General features: G+C 47.6%; 1 protein-coding gene across 4 annotated transcripts in view; it reads right to left on the bottom strand.

Moving 5' to 3' along the window:
• Positions 1 to 159: 159 nt before the first annotated feature.
• Positions 160 to 16,546, bottom strand: part of LOC116940344 (uncharacterized) — a 39,248-nt gene continuing 22,861 nt past the window's right edge. For all 4 annotated transcript variants that reach the window (XM_032950081.2, XM_032950082.2, XM_032950083.2 and 1 more), the window contains exons 7-9: positions 4,679 to 4,742; positions 2,377 to 2,509; positions 160 to 844 (exon numbers count right to left, since the gene is read on the bottom strand). In XM_032950081.2, coding sequence (XP_032805972.2) covers positions 706 to 844; positions 2,377 to 2,509; positions 4,679 to 4,742 — 336 coding nt within the window. In that variant the 3' untranslated portion in view covers positions 160 to 705. The remainder of the gene's footprint in view (positions 845 to 2,376; positions 2,510 to 4,678; positions 4,743 to 16,546) is intronic.

Below are 16,546 nucleotides of genomic sequence, written 5' to 3'. Positions count from 1 at the left end.
GGTGGCGGTTTAACGACACATTTATATATTTACGCGATCTAACTAAAAAAAACCTGTTATGGATGATATTGTTTGCGAAAGCCTACCACGTATTAAACTAATCCCTAGCGAGCAACTCGAACGTTAACACAAGGAAAATACTCCACATCACCCGTGCAATAGAATTGCAGCTTTGCGTTTTTTATTGATGTTGATGATGCTTTTCTTAATTGTTCAAACAACAGTTCAGCCCCAAAAGAGAAGAAAACAACAATATTTGAGTGTGTGGTCAAGCAGCGTCTAAAAGAGAGGCATTAGCGGGAATATATCACGCAATAGTCCACGGGCTCTAGACCAGTTGTTTGACTTGTTGGTGACCTAATAGTTTCAATTTCCTTACGTGACGAATAACAGCGAATTACGTGATAACCATTTGCACTGAGTGGGGTAATCAACTAATTGATTATCATTCGCCAAGTGAATTAATCATCGATACTGTTAAGTTTTAGCAGCCTGAGGTGGTATCCCGTATCCGCTTCGGCCTGTGGACTATAACATGTCCCTATTGTTGTAACACAAACTTAATCCCCAAAATGTATCTATGTGTAGCTGTAAGCGCAAATGGGTGCCACGGCCAAAAAGAATAACAACGCGGTGAGCGTCGTTACTCTGGAGATGCTTTATCGAGCGTATTTCTTGAAGACATTTTTTTGGTCGTCCCGCGTGTTACTTCGATGTCGGGTAGGTCATGCCCCGGTAGGGACACGATATCGAGTGGTCGGCAATCTTCACCACCTTGTATACGCACAACTTCGTGTCCAGAAACAGCTCGCAGTCGCTGTCGTACATCACTGGAATCGAGAGTCTGTGGCAGGTGGGGGAGTGGGGTTGGGTAACATCAGAGGTGTCACTTTTTAAACTGGAACAGAATAACACCGGGTGATCGCAGCAGCATTTTTGTTAACAAGCCTGACACGCTCGCTAATGAGGTCCACGGTTTGCTCTGATTGAACAAATATTGCTGGATAACATTGGTATGGAAAGCCAATAAGCCGATGGGCTATAACAGATGTGTGCTCCTATACGTTATTTACCCACAATGCTCCACAACAAGTTATTAACCCGTAATGTAGTACAGGAATCGCCCATGTCCTGTATCGCTTCGTTATAGGGATGCGGGTTTACTCCAGCGCTGTCCTCTAGACAGTCTGGTCCCTTCACCAGATGAAGGCCACTTGTGTTGTGACCGAAACGTCGTGAATTTTTTGTTTTTGTTTTTTACGTGACTTTACCGAATAGAACCAAAGAGTATGCGGGTTTACGTTTACATGGCGCACGCTAAGATGCCTCCTCAAGTGAAAGCGCCTTGCATCACGTGTCGCCTCCACCATCCCAATGCCCTGCTGCAGTTCTAGCCGATGGGACCCCAGTGGCAGCTGTCTCTATGCGATGTCTGTCTGCTGAACTTCTTTCGCAGGTGCTGTGACGTGGTATTGATGCTGGTATCACCGTGACGTGATTTTGATTTCGCAATCGCAAGAAAATCAAACGGAGCAGAATTCCAGTCCGTCAGCCTATCCGATTTTCACCGAGAGAGAGAGAATGACATATGTTCGTATCATCGTGTACCCACAATGCTCCACGGATACCCACAAATCATGTTGCGAAATATGTTACTTGTTTGTTGATCGGGGATCCAGGTCGTATATGGAGCACTCCTGCCCAAAAAAAACATTGGCTAATAGAGAAGCATTTGTTTAATAAGCCTGACTGCAAACTAATTATTTTATGATACTCTATTGTTCGATTGATGCTCAATCAACAACAATAATTGAAAAGTAAAATTGTCTATATTTATATATAAAACAATATATAATTTAGAACAATAATGAAGAATGTATGTACTGTGAAGATGGGCCATTGCCTGAAACGTCGCCTATTATGTATACACATTTTACCGTTTTGTAAGGCCACACAATGTTATTGACCAATGTGTTGAGCATGGTGGTTGTTGTTTATTCAGTGCTTCTGGTGAATCCTGGGCGACTGGCTGAATGTGAAGACTCCTCTTGTTTTTCTTTATCCGGGCTCTCTGTGTTCAAACGCTTAAACTGACCCTGCTGATGAGACCCATAGGGGTCAAAACCGGTCCAGAGTTTTGCCACTTAAACAAATGCCGCTTGATAACATTGGTGTGGAAAGCCAATAGGCCGGTGGACTAACATGACATTTATATGTCTACGTGAATACACAGAACGCGAAACTCTGCACCCTCTATTTGCTTTGACCTATGGCAACACGTGAAGCGAGTTTGTGTAAAACAGCATTACATTGGTTGAAAAACAGACTTAACAACAACAACAACACGTAAAATGTGGTGGTAACTTCTCGGCTTACTTGAGAGTACAGGTCGGGATGTAGTTGGCTCCACAAATGCACGTTTCACATTTGGCGTTGCGCCAAGACGCTCCTATTGGCACGAGTCCCGTGGGCGAGCTGCATCCCCTCGAGATGATCTGTACTGCAGGCTCTGTGGGAGTCGCCGGTGGGTCGGGGTGAGCGTGGGGGGAGGGTCGGAAAGAGGGTTGGAAAGACGCAGGTCTCAACTCCACGAGTCGGTCTTCGAAACGATGAAGCAATTCTGCGATCTAAACGTTCAGCTCTTGAGGCGGTGGTGGTTGGTGGTGGTGGTGGTCTGGACAAGGCTGAGAAGCACTGTGCATGCAGTGTGGTGATCGCATGGCAGTTGTTTGTCATGCAAGGCAAAAAAACACGTTGGATCCAGAAACGCCACGGATTTCCCTTGTGAAATAGCCGGGCACCCGATTAAACAGGACCATGCATTTAACAAATTAAACTCAAACTCAACAAAATTCCTGATTTTTTGGAGTTAGATCGTGTCGGTATATAGTTATAACCATGTTCATAGTAAAACAAGTGAGATTTTAACCTTAAACACACCGGTGTGCTGTACTAAAAACGAATTGGCATGTTCTGTTTACGTGACAAACCTTACTAATTGCCTGTGTCGGGTGGTGGCGGGTTGAACGACACATTTAAATTTATGCGATCTAACACAAAAAAAACTGATTTATTAATGATACTTGTCGCGAAAGTCTACGTATTAATCTGTAATCCTCACCGTCTAACTCAAGATAAACTGAATCGTGAATTATAATACGTCGTGAAAGTCGACATTTTAAAAGACTGTTCATCCTTTCAAACATTTACAGGACCCTAACTCCAGCGAAGTTCCAGTTCAAGCGTGTCAATTTATGAAGCTCTAATCTGGCATCTGGTACTGTAGTTATCGCCATGGAGTGTGTAAAATGATGTAAATCTCTCGAATGGCCAGGCGTTGGCAACCTGCAGCTCCGGAGCGGCGTGTGGCTCGTTAAGGACCGCTTCGTGACGCTGGTTATTAGGGACCACCACCGTCACGTATTCACCGCTTGCATCACAGCTCTTGAAATATTTGCGGGGTTTTTTTTTTACCAAATTCGAAAAATGTGGACGTTTTTGTGATTTTGTTTTGCCGGCCCCTGGCACCGGGGGAAGACGTAAAAATGTTAATCTACGTTTTTTTGTTGAACTCTAAAATCATCCGTCACTATTAAATTCTTACGAATGGTAGCAATACGTTCAGGAGCTAAATGCCAACGTCGTTGTCTGCTGCTGGCCACGACGAGAGGGCTTCAGCAGAGAGAGAGAGAGTTCGTGTGGTGCTGCTGTTCCTCCTCCTCCTCCGTTGAAGGGGCGCAGACCACAGTGGGTTCGCTGTGCGCTCCGTGGTGTGGGTCGCATGGCCACAGTCGTATGGCCATTGCGGCTTTGCCTTTAAATTTCCCACGAACGAAGGAGTTGCGCGCGTCGGGCTGTTGGTGTGCTGACGCGTGTCTTTGAGGAGGAGGAGGGGGAGGAGGAATGCCAAATCCGCCACGGAACCACGAGTTGAAAGCAGCTGCCCATGAATTGATCTGGGCCCCGCATGTGTGATGCCATATTTTAGATAATGAAACAAATAGACAAATACACACATTACACTATTCATTTTGGGGAACGCCATGTGTAGCTGATGCTATGTGTAAAATATACTTTTTAATAGATATGGCAGGCGTATTGTCGGCTTATTCCTTGTGTAACTTATAATTTCCACAACGACGCTAATGAGTATGTTATAATCAATTTCTAGCAAGCTCGGTTAATTCGAAACCCGAATAAAGGTGCACGCGGATGATCAAAAGTTCACCGTCGGTGCCATGGTGATGTCACTCTGCGTATGTGCGTAAGTGGAGGAGGCTCGTGAAGGACGCTTCTGGGCAGTTGGAGGTAGTCGCCCGCCAACAACAACAGAGGGCGGAGGAGCGACGCTCACAACAACGAGCGGAGCGCCGGGCGGCTAAGATGCAGCAAGTTGCCACAGTAGGGGGCACAGGTGGTGCATCTACCGGTCATCTCAGTCAGCTATCCCATCGCACTTGGGTCTGTCTGGTGACCTCCTGTCAGCGAGCCTTCAATACTTCACGTGGCCTCAAAGTGCACATAGCTTGGCACAGGCGCCGTGATGACGTCGCCGTCACTTAGTGGCGAATGGCGGCTATCGTTATGTGTGTCTATGTATGCTGATCTTCTTTCGCACCGTACGTAACCAACCGTGATAATCGGAGCTGTGTGTGTGTGTGCGCGCGCAATGTCTCACGTAGAACGGCCGCGTGGTACATCGGCACCAATCCACAGACCAGCAGCGCGATCAGCAGAAGTTTCTGTGTAAAAAAAAAACAAACAGAGGCAAACAATGAGTTGTGGTTATTACACAATGAGTTGTGGTTATTACACAATGAGTTGTGGTTATTACACAATGAGTTGTGGTTATTACACAATGAGTTGTGGTTATTACACAATGAGTTGTGGTTATTACACAATGAGTTGTGGTTATTACACAATGATTTGTGGTTGTTACACAATGAGTTTTGGTTGTTACACAATGAGTTGTGGTTATTACACGTCTACATTCGAAACGGCGGACGTTGAGCCAGTGATAAATGTCTCGACCCCCTGTGTAGTTCACATAGACCGTTGGGGATCAGTGCTGTTTAAAACAAAAAGCGAACTATTAATGCCGGGAAAGGCGCGCACGGGGAAGGATGTGTACCCAGCACCACGCCCGGTCGCCCTTCTGTTTTTTTCCCGGTGCTGATGTTTATCGGCTGCGCCATGCACTATTTTAAGGCTGAGTCGACCTAGGGGAGGCCCAAAACCGGTTTAGTTATCACTCGCCACTGATGTTAGCCGTGGCTGGCAAGTGAACGTCGGTCAACGGCTCTTAAAAGTAAACGTGAAAAGACCCCGCACAAACCCATCGAAGCCAGCCAGACTCGTTGGCAACAGTCATTCGCTGTGAACGTGACCCTGTTCTTCGCGCTGCAAATAACGTTTTATTAATTGTAAGTCAAACGCGATTGATGATGTTTAAAACCTACTGACTGTTCGCTCAACCCAATAACTAAATCTGTACAAGGTACGGCAAAACCCAGACATCACGCGTGACTCGAGTTTCATCGCAGTCACCTTCCATCGCCACCTCTTAAAGTGTTGACGTATTGTCTGGCGATGCTGCTGCTTGCGTTGGCAGTGGTTCATAAGCACGATAATCAACAACAACACAGCTCAATATATTCGTCAATAACACTATGGACATCAAACACATTTTTACGGGCGACGTTTCGGGAAATTGTCCTTCATGGCACAAGTGTGTAAGTAAGGCTGGTAAAGTGGTGACTCATCAAATGAGCATTTAATATCTCAACAAAAAGCAATAATTCCGAATGTATGTATGTTATAAAAAACGACTGTTCGAAATTGAGGGGGCGCGAGGTTATATGCCGCTGTTACGTCTACTTCATTACGAGACAAACCCGCAATGCAGGCGAGTTAGATCCCGTAATGAACACGAGTTATATATCCTGTGATGACCATGAGTTAGATCCCGTAATGAACACGAGTTATATATCCTGTGATGACCATGAGTTAAATCCTGTAATGAACACGAGTTATATATCCTGTGATGACATGAGTTAGATCCTGTAATGAACACGAGTTATATATCCTGTGATGACCATGAGTTAGATCCCTTAATGAACACGAGTTATATATCCTGTGATGACCATGAGTTAGATCCCGTAATGAACACGAGTTATATATCTAGTGATGACCATGAGTTAGATCCTGTAATGAACACGAGTTATAAATCTTGTGATGACCATGAGTTAGATCCTGTAATGAACACGAGTTATATATCTTGTGATGACCATGAGTTAGATCCTGTAATGAACACAAGTTATAAATCCTGTGATGACCATGAGTTAGATCTGTAATGAACACGAGTTATATATCTTGTGATGACCATGAGTTAGATCTGTAATGAACACGAGTTATATATCTTGTGATGACTATGAGTTAGATCCTGTAATGAACACGAGTTATATATCTTGTGATGACCATGAGTTAGATCCCGTAATGAACACGAGTTATATATCCTGTGATGACCATGAGTTAGATCCTGTAATGAACACGAGTTATATATCTAGTGATGACCATGAGTTAGATCCTGTAATGAACACGAGTTATATATCTCTGTGATGACCATGAGTTAGATCCTGTAATGAACATGAGTTTTATATCTTGTGATGACCATGAATTAGATCCTGTAATGAACACGAGTTATATATCCTGTGATGACCATGAGTTATGTCTTGTGATGGCCACGAGTTATTCACGGTGGTCGCCCTTCTGAGCACCGCGCAGGCTCAAACCTGCTTAGCTTCCCACTGATTTGGTCATAGGCATTAAGAATAACGATTAACTGTATTACTATCAACATAAATAATAACACTATTAACAAGCGCACTGAGCGATGAACTCGGTTATCTTGCGTTCGATCCAATGGCAACTCATATCTTCTTAACCGGTCCTGGATACCCACATTCAGCAATCGTACCGACCAGCGTGGTGAAGTATGGTCAAACAGCCCCTATGACCGACAAGACGTCTGGAGATGGCTTTAGCTGCAATCGAATTTCGTAAGCGCCGTACACTCAATCTTGATTTGAAGCTTTCGTGATTGCAGGAATCCATACTCTTTGGTTCTTTCGGTAAAGTCACGTGGGTAGAAATCAAATGAAATCAATCACGACGTTTCGATCGCAACACAAGCGGTCATCATCATTGCAGCATTGCCTGATGACGACCGCTTGTGTTGCGATCGAAACGTCGTGATTTGTTTTATTTTATTTCTAACTACGTGACTTTACCGAAAGAAGCAAAGGGCACGCCGTACACTCACCACTGCGCCACGGCTCCCCACTCTAATAAATACATTTTCTTCCAAGACAAAACATCCCCCATATAGCCTGAACATACTTTTGGGGCAACTGCTGTTAGCGAGTAGCACCTATGAAGTCCTGCACGTTACACGAGCGGGCATAGGTGGCCAGCACAACGCGCGGCCGCCTTTGTCTCCCACAGTAGCTTTGTTTACACATCGCATCAGGTACTCATTTGAGGCTGAGTCGACCTAGGGGAGGCCGAGGGGTTCGCGGCCCACTCCCGTTCCCCGCCGTACACGCGTCATTCACCCGCTCTCACACAACACGCACACGGCAATGAAAACCGCAAAATAAAATCGCAGGCGTCCTGACCATGATGCGACGGTGGCTTGGTCAGGCTCTTGAACAAGGAGTCAGAATGACAACAAAGAGTAGTCGTGGACGAAGTCGGCTCAGCCCACCGTATTTATGCGCTCCTGAGACCTCATGCTGGAGGTCACGTCTCTGACCCGTGAACGCATTTCTTTTTGGCGAGATACTTTAGCTCAGCGCACGCTAATCGCCCCTCTCTTAAAAGCCCTACGCAAACAATTTAAGCAAACCCATTAATAAAGAGCGACCACGTGGCCTTTGCGTCGATGGTGACCCAGAGGGGAAAAAAAAATTGGCGAGTGAATGGGCGAATCGTTGCGTTCGTGGGCGGCTGGGTGGGTGAATTCGTGGGGGTGTGAGTCCTTCCGGGTGTGAGTCAGTCGGTGGGTAGGTGAGCGATTCGGTGCGTGGCCGGGTGAGTGGGTGAATGCCTGGAGGATAATGGGGGGGGGGGGGGGGGTGAGTGAATCGGTTGGTGCTTCACCAGGGGAGTGAGTCAGTTTGTCAAACCTGTCAACCCCTTATCAGTGCCCTACCTTAGTACAGACCAATTCAGACCATATTGGTCACCCCGTTCCATTATAAATCTTAACGTTCATCCTACAAAGTCTAATCACAATGGAAAACACAAATAAATAGACGAAAAAAATGCCCGTATTCCAACGGCTGTAGTCCGTATGGACCTGGAAACTAAATTTCCCTGTACAAGAATACGGGCTAAACCGTACGGGTCGACAGGTATTGTCTGTAGTTCGTCAGCGACTCAGGTTGTGAGAGTGTGAGTAGGTGAGCGAGTGAGTGAGTGAGGAAGTGAGCGAGTGAGTGAGTAGGTGAGCGAGTGAGTGAGTGATAAGGTGAGCGAGTGAGTGAGTAGGTGAGCGAGTGAGCGAGTGAGTAGGTGAGCGAGTGAGGAAGTGAGCGAGTGAGTAGGTGAGCGAGTCAGTGAGTAGGTGAGCGAGTGAGTGAGTGAGGAAGTGAGCGAGTGAGTAGGTGAGCGAGTGAGTGAGTAGGTCAGCGAGTGAGTGAGTAGGTGAGCGAGTGAGTAGGTGAGCGAGTGAGTGAGTGAGGAAGTGAGTGAGTGAGACAGCCGGTCAGTGAGTTGGTGAGTCAATGAGGCACTGGGGTGGTACGTCTAAGCGAGGTGGTGAGTTATTTCGGGGATCGGCGAGTAAGAAAGTGTGCAGGTAAGTTGGTGAGTGAGTGGATGTGTGGAAGAGCGAGCGAACACGTGCTGCTAGGTGTTTGTGGGTTAGTAAGTGAGCTAACCAATGAGTCAGTGAGCGGTTTGCGTGTAACTGAGTGGATGAGTGAGTGTTTGGGTTGGTGAGTCGTTGAGTGAGGCAGTGAATGTATGAGTGAGCGAGCTCGCAACTGGGTGAATGGGGTAAGTCGGTGAGTGGGTGAGTGCTTCAGTGATTTGGTAAGTCAATAAGTGAGTGTTCGGTGAGTGAACAAGCAAACGATCGAGCTTCCTAACAAGCTTTCCCGAGATGTTCCACAAAATCAAACAGACAAACATTGCCTATTCCCACATTAACCATTCCCATGTTTCATCACACAGTAGTCGTCTGTGTCATTTACACAAATGTATGGTGGTGCACGCCCGTGACCCTGCACTTTGGAGACAAGGGTTGGTTACTCGGGGTTTGCGACGATATCAGTTTTCACAACATAACGATTGTCTGCGAGATCTTGATGAATACGCGACTTTTTTAGGGGCGGAGGGGGGGTGAGATCGCTTGGGCGCAATGTCTAAATATGTGTCGTATAACCCTCCTCCACCCCACACAGCCAAAGAGAGATGTCAGGTGAATAAACACGCCAACGTGGGTCTTGAGCAATCCACGTGAAGCACTTACGTATTTGCCGTTTAACTTTTTTTCACACCGTACGTAGCCAACCGCGCTAATCTTAGGCACGTGAATCACCGTTTTTAATACGCACGGTCACAAGCGTTGGCAAGGACTGCTGCTTCGTGACGCGCTATCTATTAAAAAGCACCTGATATTCACTACGCAGTGCAATTACGGCTCTTGCAATGTTTCGAGGGGGGGGAGGGGGTTCTTTCCTAAACCGAATTGGAGAAAAATGCCTCCTTGTTGTTTTGGTTTCCGACTGCCTCTGACCGTGGAGGAGCCCCACCGCCGTGGAGACGGAGCCATGGAATCACTCGCGTGCCCCCCCCCGCCGAGATGGATCGCTGTTCTCCGCAAGTGCCGCGAGAGATCCATCCGAGTGTGTGGATGGATGTGCGACGACCGGTGGTGACGACGACGAGAGAGGGGGCTGCGTGTGGTGATGTTCAAGGCTTGAGCGCCGCTTGAACTCACCACTAACCTAATTTTCTAACATTTAAACTGCGGCTATCGCCCATTTACGGAAAACAATATCGCAGACGTTACGGGTTGTTGCCCTTGATCGGGATTACGTAGCGAGGTAGACAAGAGACGTTGGCTGCTCTTTGATAAACGAGATCACCGAGTGACGCACGTTCTCTCTAAATGAGCTCAAGGTTTTCCTCCATCAACTTTAGAAATATAGTTTTTGTTTGCTGTCCTTCCCCCGCACACTCGTGGCAGGAGTCACTCTCCTCCAGCAGTGGATTGAACACAGGAGCTGTGTGGGGAAACTCCACAGACCGGAGTCTGGAATCCATCGATGGGTTCCATGCCAACTGAATCCATCGATTGGTTTTGTGCCGACTGAATCCCTTGATGGGTTCTGTGCCAACTGAATCCATCGATGGGTTCCATGCCAACTGAATTCATCGATTGATTTTGTGCCGACTGAATCCATCGATGGGTTCCGTGCCAACTGAATCCATCGATTGATTTTGTGCCGACTGAATCCATCGATGGGTTCCGTGCCAACTGAATCCATCGATTGATTTTGTGCCGACTGAATCCCTTGATGGGTTCTGTGCCGACTGAATCCCTTGATGGGGTCCATGCCAACTGAATCCATCGATGGGTTCTATGCCGACTGAATCCATTGATGGGTTTGTGCCGAGTGAATCCATCGATGGGTTTTGTGCCAACTGAATCCATTGATTGGTTTTGTGTCGTCTTAATCTCATCGCAACGGTGGGGAATTTTCAGATGGATGAGGACTGCGACCTCCTTGGCGTGGTCGAAATTACTGCCTCGTTAAAAGATTACTATTCAGAATGTCAAACAAAGCAACACACTCGTCAATTGCACTGCCATGAAAGGAGATACGTATGCGCGTATAATGGGTGACGTTTCAGGCAATGACCCTTTATCTGTGCAATTTTATTGACGAATGCATTCAGTTGTTTTTGATATGTGTGCCTGCGGCCAAACCACCGCCAACGCTGCTGCGTTACCAAAGAGAATGTGTTTCATAACAACAACAACAATAATAATAATGACCATTTGTTCGTTCGGGAAAGCATGCGCATACGGGTTGCGGCGTGTTTCGTGATCTGAGTTCGGTTCCCAAGTGTGGCTCACAGCGGTGTCGAGTGATTTGTGAACCGGTCCCCTTAACCACCCAGCATTGACCAACCGCCCATGACCGACAAGGTCTGGGAAGGCCTTCACCCAGCAGTGGATTGACAGAACTCTGCAGAAAATTCCGTTTATTTAAATAAAGGTTATTTGGGAAATCTACAGCATTATACTCTTTGGTTCTTTCGGTAAAGTCACGTAGGTAGAACAATAATAGATCACGACGTTGCGATCGCAACACAAGCAATCGTCATCGGGTGGGACAACCACAGCATGAGATCTGCCGTGGCACGAGGTTATAGAGGCCTCGGCAGTAGGGGTGGGGGGCAGAAAGTGGACCCCGCAGCAGCACCCGTGTCACTGGAGTGAAGTGGACCACCCCCCAGCACTGTCGAGGCCGAGAAAACCTCGTGCCACGGCAGATCTCTCGACTATTTCAGCAGTTTTTTTTTCTTGCTGTGGTTGTTCAGGCTATATGGGGGATGTTTTGTCTTGGAAGAATATATTTATTAGAGTGGGGAGCCGTGGCGCAGTGGTGAGTGTACGGCGTGCCCTTTGCTTCTTTCGGTAAAGTCACGTAGTTAGAAATAAAATTAAACAAATCGCGACGTTTCGATCGCAACACAAGCGGTCGTCATCAGGCAATGATGAGGGTTGCTTGTGCTGCGATCGAAACGTCGTGATCTATTATTATTTTTCTACCTACGTGACCTTACCGAAAGAACCACAGAGTATGGATTCCTGCAGTCACGAAAGCTCCAAATCAAGATTCTACAGCATTATCTGTTGGCTGTCCATTGAAAACGGTAACGACGTTATTCAATGCAGGCAGTGAATAGCTGTGAAATCTAAATGAGCTACACGTGAAGGATTATATCTAATTGCGGTCACTAGTACTAATTGGCAACTATTCGTAATGTCAATCAAAAAACTGGTAGAGATCATAAAACATTTGAAACAATGTAATTCTCATCAGGCACCACAGTGTAACGTGGTGACTCGTGATCCTCTCTGTATCTGTAAGTGCTCTCAAGAAGGATCACGTCGCCCATTGGTTATGGACGCATTTCTTGCGGTGTTGTTTTTCCCTTCCAGTCACTGACAAGTCGGGTAAAGAGATCGAATTATTGTCACGCAAATAAACCGAGGTTCGTCGGAGACACTTCGCTCCCTTATTGTGCAACATTTGAAACCGTTCGCCTACCGAGGTCACTGCTAGTGTTACGTGACGTGATGATGTCCAAGCCGCGTCCTGCTTTTGTAACCGTCTGTAACGAGGTGGAATGCGTCATGCTTAGCGGACCCTTTGCTCACTGCAGCTCAAGCGCATTTATTCAACGGAATACCGAGTGCTTGACATCTCTAACCCGAAAAGTAATTTTTCAAGCGATATTTACTAGAATCAAAGCAATATTTGAGTTTGAAACACGGTCACAATATGGGGACCCGTGACTAAGTACTGGATGAGACATCCTTATGTCAATGTTACACTTGGAGTAACTTTTTTTTTCCGAAACGGAATTGTTTCGATCGCAATGATCATTATTGTCCGATGCGCACGTATCTCTCGCGAACGGTGCTTTAAAGACACGAGACACAGTCGCGCTCCTGTGACCATTCAACCCGGACCAGAGAGTTCAACCTGCTGCAGTCTGCGCTCCTTCGACGTTTAAAGGAACGGCAAAAACTACACGGACTCTCTCCGCAAGCCCTCTCCTTGCCAGCAGACCTCGACATTTAGTCACTAAACATATTGCAATACGCAAGAGTGTTTAGCTTGTTTCATTTATCACGCGAATGGTCCCGTCCAGGGAGTTGCCGGCTATTTTACGAGGGAGATCCGTGTTGTGGTGAGCAGAGCAGCAACTAAAAAGACAAAAGAGCGTCAACATCGTGGGGAACGAGTTACAGATTCCTGAAGGATTGGTGCGCAACGAACAAAGGAGGCATTTAACGGTCGTGAACGAAACGCGCGAATTGAATGGAAAAAAAAAGTGCAAACATCATCTGAGAGCAAGAGGCGCCAGGAAATGTCGGGTGCTTGTGCATGTAAGCTCCTTTTTTGTTTTAATAAGGACATGGAGAGCGGGAGTGAAGGGAGGGAACCAATCTGCCACGATTAATAGATTAACGTGCATTCCCGCTTACTGAGTTTATTTAGCTCACCACTCTCGTCACCGGCGGCCCAATCCATTCGGGATGAAAATCCGGTCCGTTGTTTCAGAAGCGGCACTGTGCCCGGAGTGGTCCCGTGTCGCCCTCTACTGTCCAGCGTAACCTCCACGCTCCACGTGTCGATCACCACTCAGAAATGTCAACGATTCTCATACAAAGGTGGCATTGCCGATTCGGCATCGTCACTCGGCGTGGTAGCGATGCCTCCGCTTGCTCGTAAACGCCAACTGTGGTCACGCTCGCAGACGCTTCCGAAACGCCGGCCAATGCATCGATCGGATGCTACGTAGAAGGTGGAGTGTGTCCCTGTGTGAGCTCACGAGAGCGTCCGTCACTGCGGAGCAAGGGATGTTTAGCTCCACGGGAAGAGAGGGAGCGGTGGTGCCAATAAGGCCTGACTGGGCTCGAGGTCCATAACCGTCACCGTTGTAAATTCTAAGGCATCCCTCCCTTTAATGGGGCATTTAGCGACCACCGACTTCCAGCTATATCTAAAAAACGACTCCGATAACTCCCACACAGCAAGCATGAATAAACAAACAACAACAACAACAACCATACAAACCAATGCTAGAGTTACGACCAATTAATGGCCACAATAGATGGGAGGGGTAGGTTGACGGTGGCGAATTGTGGTGAGGTACCGGCACGTGTGTGGCGGTGCTGAGGGCATCGATACGGAGTGTGGGGGGGGGGTGTGCTATGTGTGTTTCATTTATGAGAACATTTGACATTTAAAATGTGTAAATAAGCTACCACACGATGTCTTTGCGAAATCGTGTTTTTATATGGAGTGCTCATTGTGTAAATAAAGACCTTGCTAGGTTTAATCTCTCAGTCACATCAATCACAACCTGAGCAAAATAATAAAAAAATAGGTCCAGCAGCTATGTGATTACACTCCGGGTTTTTGTGTATATTTACAACAGCCACGTTTGCATTCTGGACTTTAGAAGCGACCCTAGCTTTTAACAATCGACAGTGCTTATGTGTCACTCAGAGCGGTCTTTAACGACGTTCCGGAAATTATTTTTGACACGCCACATGCATCTCGTCTGATATATTTGGTTGTAGCGCGTGTTGCAGGACGCTTCTTCGGCAACAGCAGAACACTCGGGGAGCCTTTGTTCAATTGTCAGGCAGTCGACATGGGATTGTCAGGGAGACCGCGTAGGATAGTCAGGCAGATCCGCGTGAGATCGTCAGGCAGACCACGTGGGGTCGTCAGACAGACCACGTGGGATCGTCAGACAGACCACGTGGGATCGTCAGGCAGACCACGTGGGATCGTCAGGCAGACCACGTGGGATCGTCAGACAGATCGCATGGCATCGACAGACAGACCAAGTGGGATCGACAGACAGTCCACGTGGGATTGTCAGGCAGTCACGTTGAATTGTCAGCTCATCTTAAACAATCAAACTCAAATGGATTTGATTGCTAACTGCTGAAATAACTGCTGCGCCACCGCTCACACCTCAAAGCACTTATTGCCACGTAAACAAAGACATGCCAATGCGTTACTAGTTGAGCACACAGTGTGACAACACTTCGCTGGTGATTACAACCAGCTTCATCAGGCGATGAGTGAAGTGACGTCGCTGATGCACGCTGCCCAAAGGCGACGTAGCAAGACGGGGAGGCTCGCGTGCGTGAATCGATAACGAAGCTCCTCTCCCCGAGAATCCTGCCAGCTGGTGTGACACGCGAGTCTCGACTCGCCCGTAGCCAGGAGGCCAACCGTGCCCCGCATGTCTAAGGGGGGTGGATGGTGGGGGGTCTGTCCGCAGTGAACACCGTTCAACTCTATTCGGGTACAACTGCACGTGCGTGACTTCGTCACCAGTTGTTGCTGTAGTTGCTGTTTGCCATCGTGGTCGACGGAGGGGACTGGTGGATCGAGGGAAGGCGGCGACTGCACTTAATGAAGGCGCACGTGCAGTCAACCCCCCTCCCCCACCCCCGATGGGGTTGAAATACAAAATGTAAGTTAAAGTGCTGAATTGACAAAATGTTCAAATGTTTCCGCTAAGTGTCGTTGAACTTGTCTTTCACTTTCCTGCTTCCTGCCCTTGCTCCATCGGCTTCCCCAGTGATCGGCGGCCCCGTCTCTTCTCCTTGTGCTGAAGACAAAGGTCCCCCGTGTAGCCTTAACAGACCGTTGCTGCAAGTGATGTTAGCGAGCTCCTATGAAGGTCGGAACGGCACACGAGGTGGTTGGGTGGCCAGCACCACGCCCGGCCGCCTTTGTCTCCCCACAGTGACGATGTTTACACACCGCGCACCAGGTACGCATTTGAGGCGGAGTCGACCTAGGGGAGGCCCAGGATCGGTTCAGGTAATGGTCACTGGTGGTTGTGGCCGTGAGCGGGAATCGAACTCGGGTCGCCGGTTTTGTAGCAAAGCGCGCCAGGCGCTACACGACCACTCCTCGCAGACACACACGGAGAGGTTTGATTAAATCATTTTTATTGTGTGTGATTCAATTACTTCTCGAGGTGCATATTTGTAAACTCGGTCCACAATATCGTGCGCAAAACTTTCAACCTCGCCAACATTGAGTGGTCACTGAAGCGAACAAAACTGCCGATATAAAATGTTACACCATCTTATATTTTGCTTTCAAATGCGGGTTACAGCATGGGCCATCGACTACATGTGATGATTGTATCCACATCTCCCATGAGCGATAAAATCACTCAAGACACTTCGAGGCGCAGGGAAAAGCGCGCTTGGAATTGTACATAACGAGGGACACGTGGATTCGATAAGTCAGAGACATCATCCTGATTTTAGAAACACTGACTCTACCTCTGTATGTGCTGCGACGAAGGACAGGCTGCCCGAAACGTCACCTGTTCCCCCGCACATCCGATTAGCACGGATGGCTTCTTCGCACGGTGCGAAAGACGTTCAACATACGTCCTATTATATAATTGGATTTATTTTTTGAAGGCAGCAGTGCTGTTGACGAATGCGTTGAGTGTTCGAGGAGTCTAAGCGAACTTGGTGGGCAGGAGACGTCGCGAGAAGAGATGACGCCAGGCGGTCGAGACTAGCGAGCACACCTGGGCGTACGTCGATAGCGCGATTATGATGACATCAACTCGCGTGCAGGTGCCACGTGTAGGTAGTGAGCACTCCAAATACGAGAAACCGTCACTTAACAATTACTCCAAAGACAAAGTGTTTATAGCAGGTTGTTGGAGCAAGCACCGTTAGCGA

Source organism: Petromyzon marinus, chromosome 8, assembly GCF_048934315.1.
Source record: "Petromyzon marinus isolate PM22_M1 ecotype Great Lakes invasive population chromosome 8, UKy_Petmar_22M1.pri1.0, whole genome shotgun sequence".
In the NCBI taxonomy this organism is placed as follows: domain Eukaryota; kingdom Metazoa; phylum Chordata; class Hyperoartia; order Petromyzontiformes; family Petromyzontidae; genus Petromyzon; species Petromyzon marinus.
The sequence above is the reverse complement of the archived record's forward strand: the minus strand, read 5'-3'. Positions and strand labels throughout refer to the sequence as shown.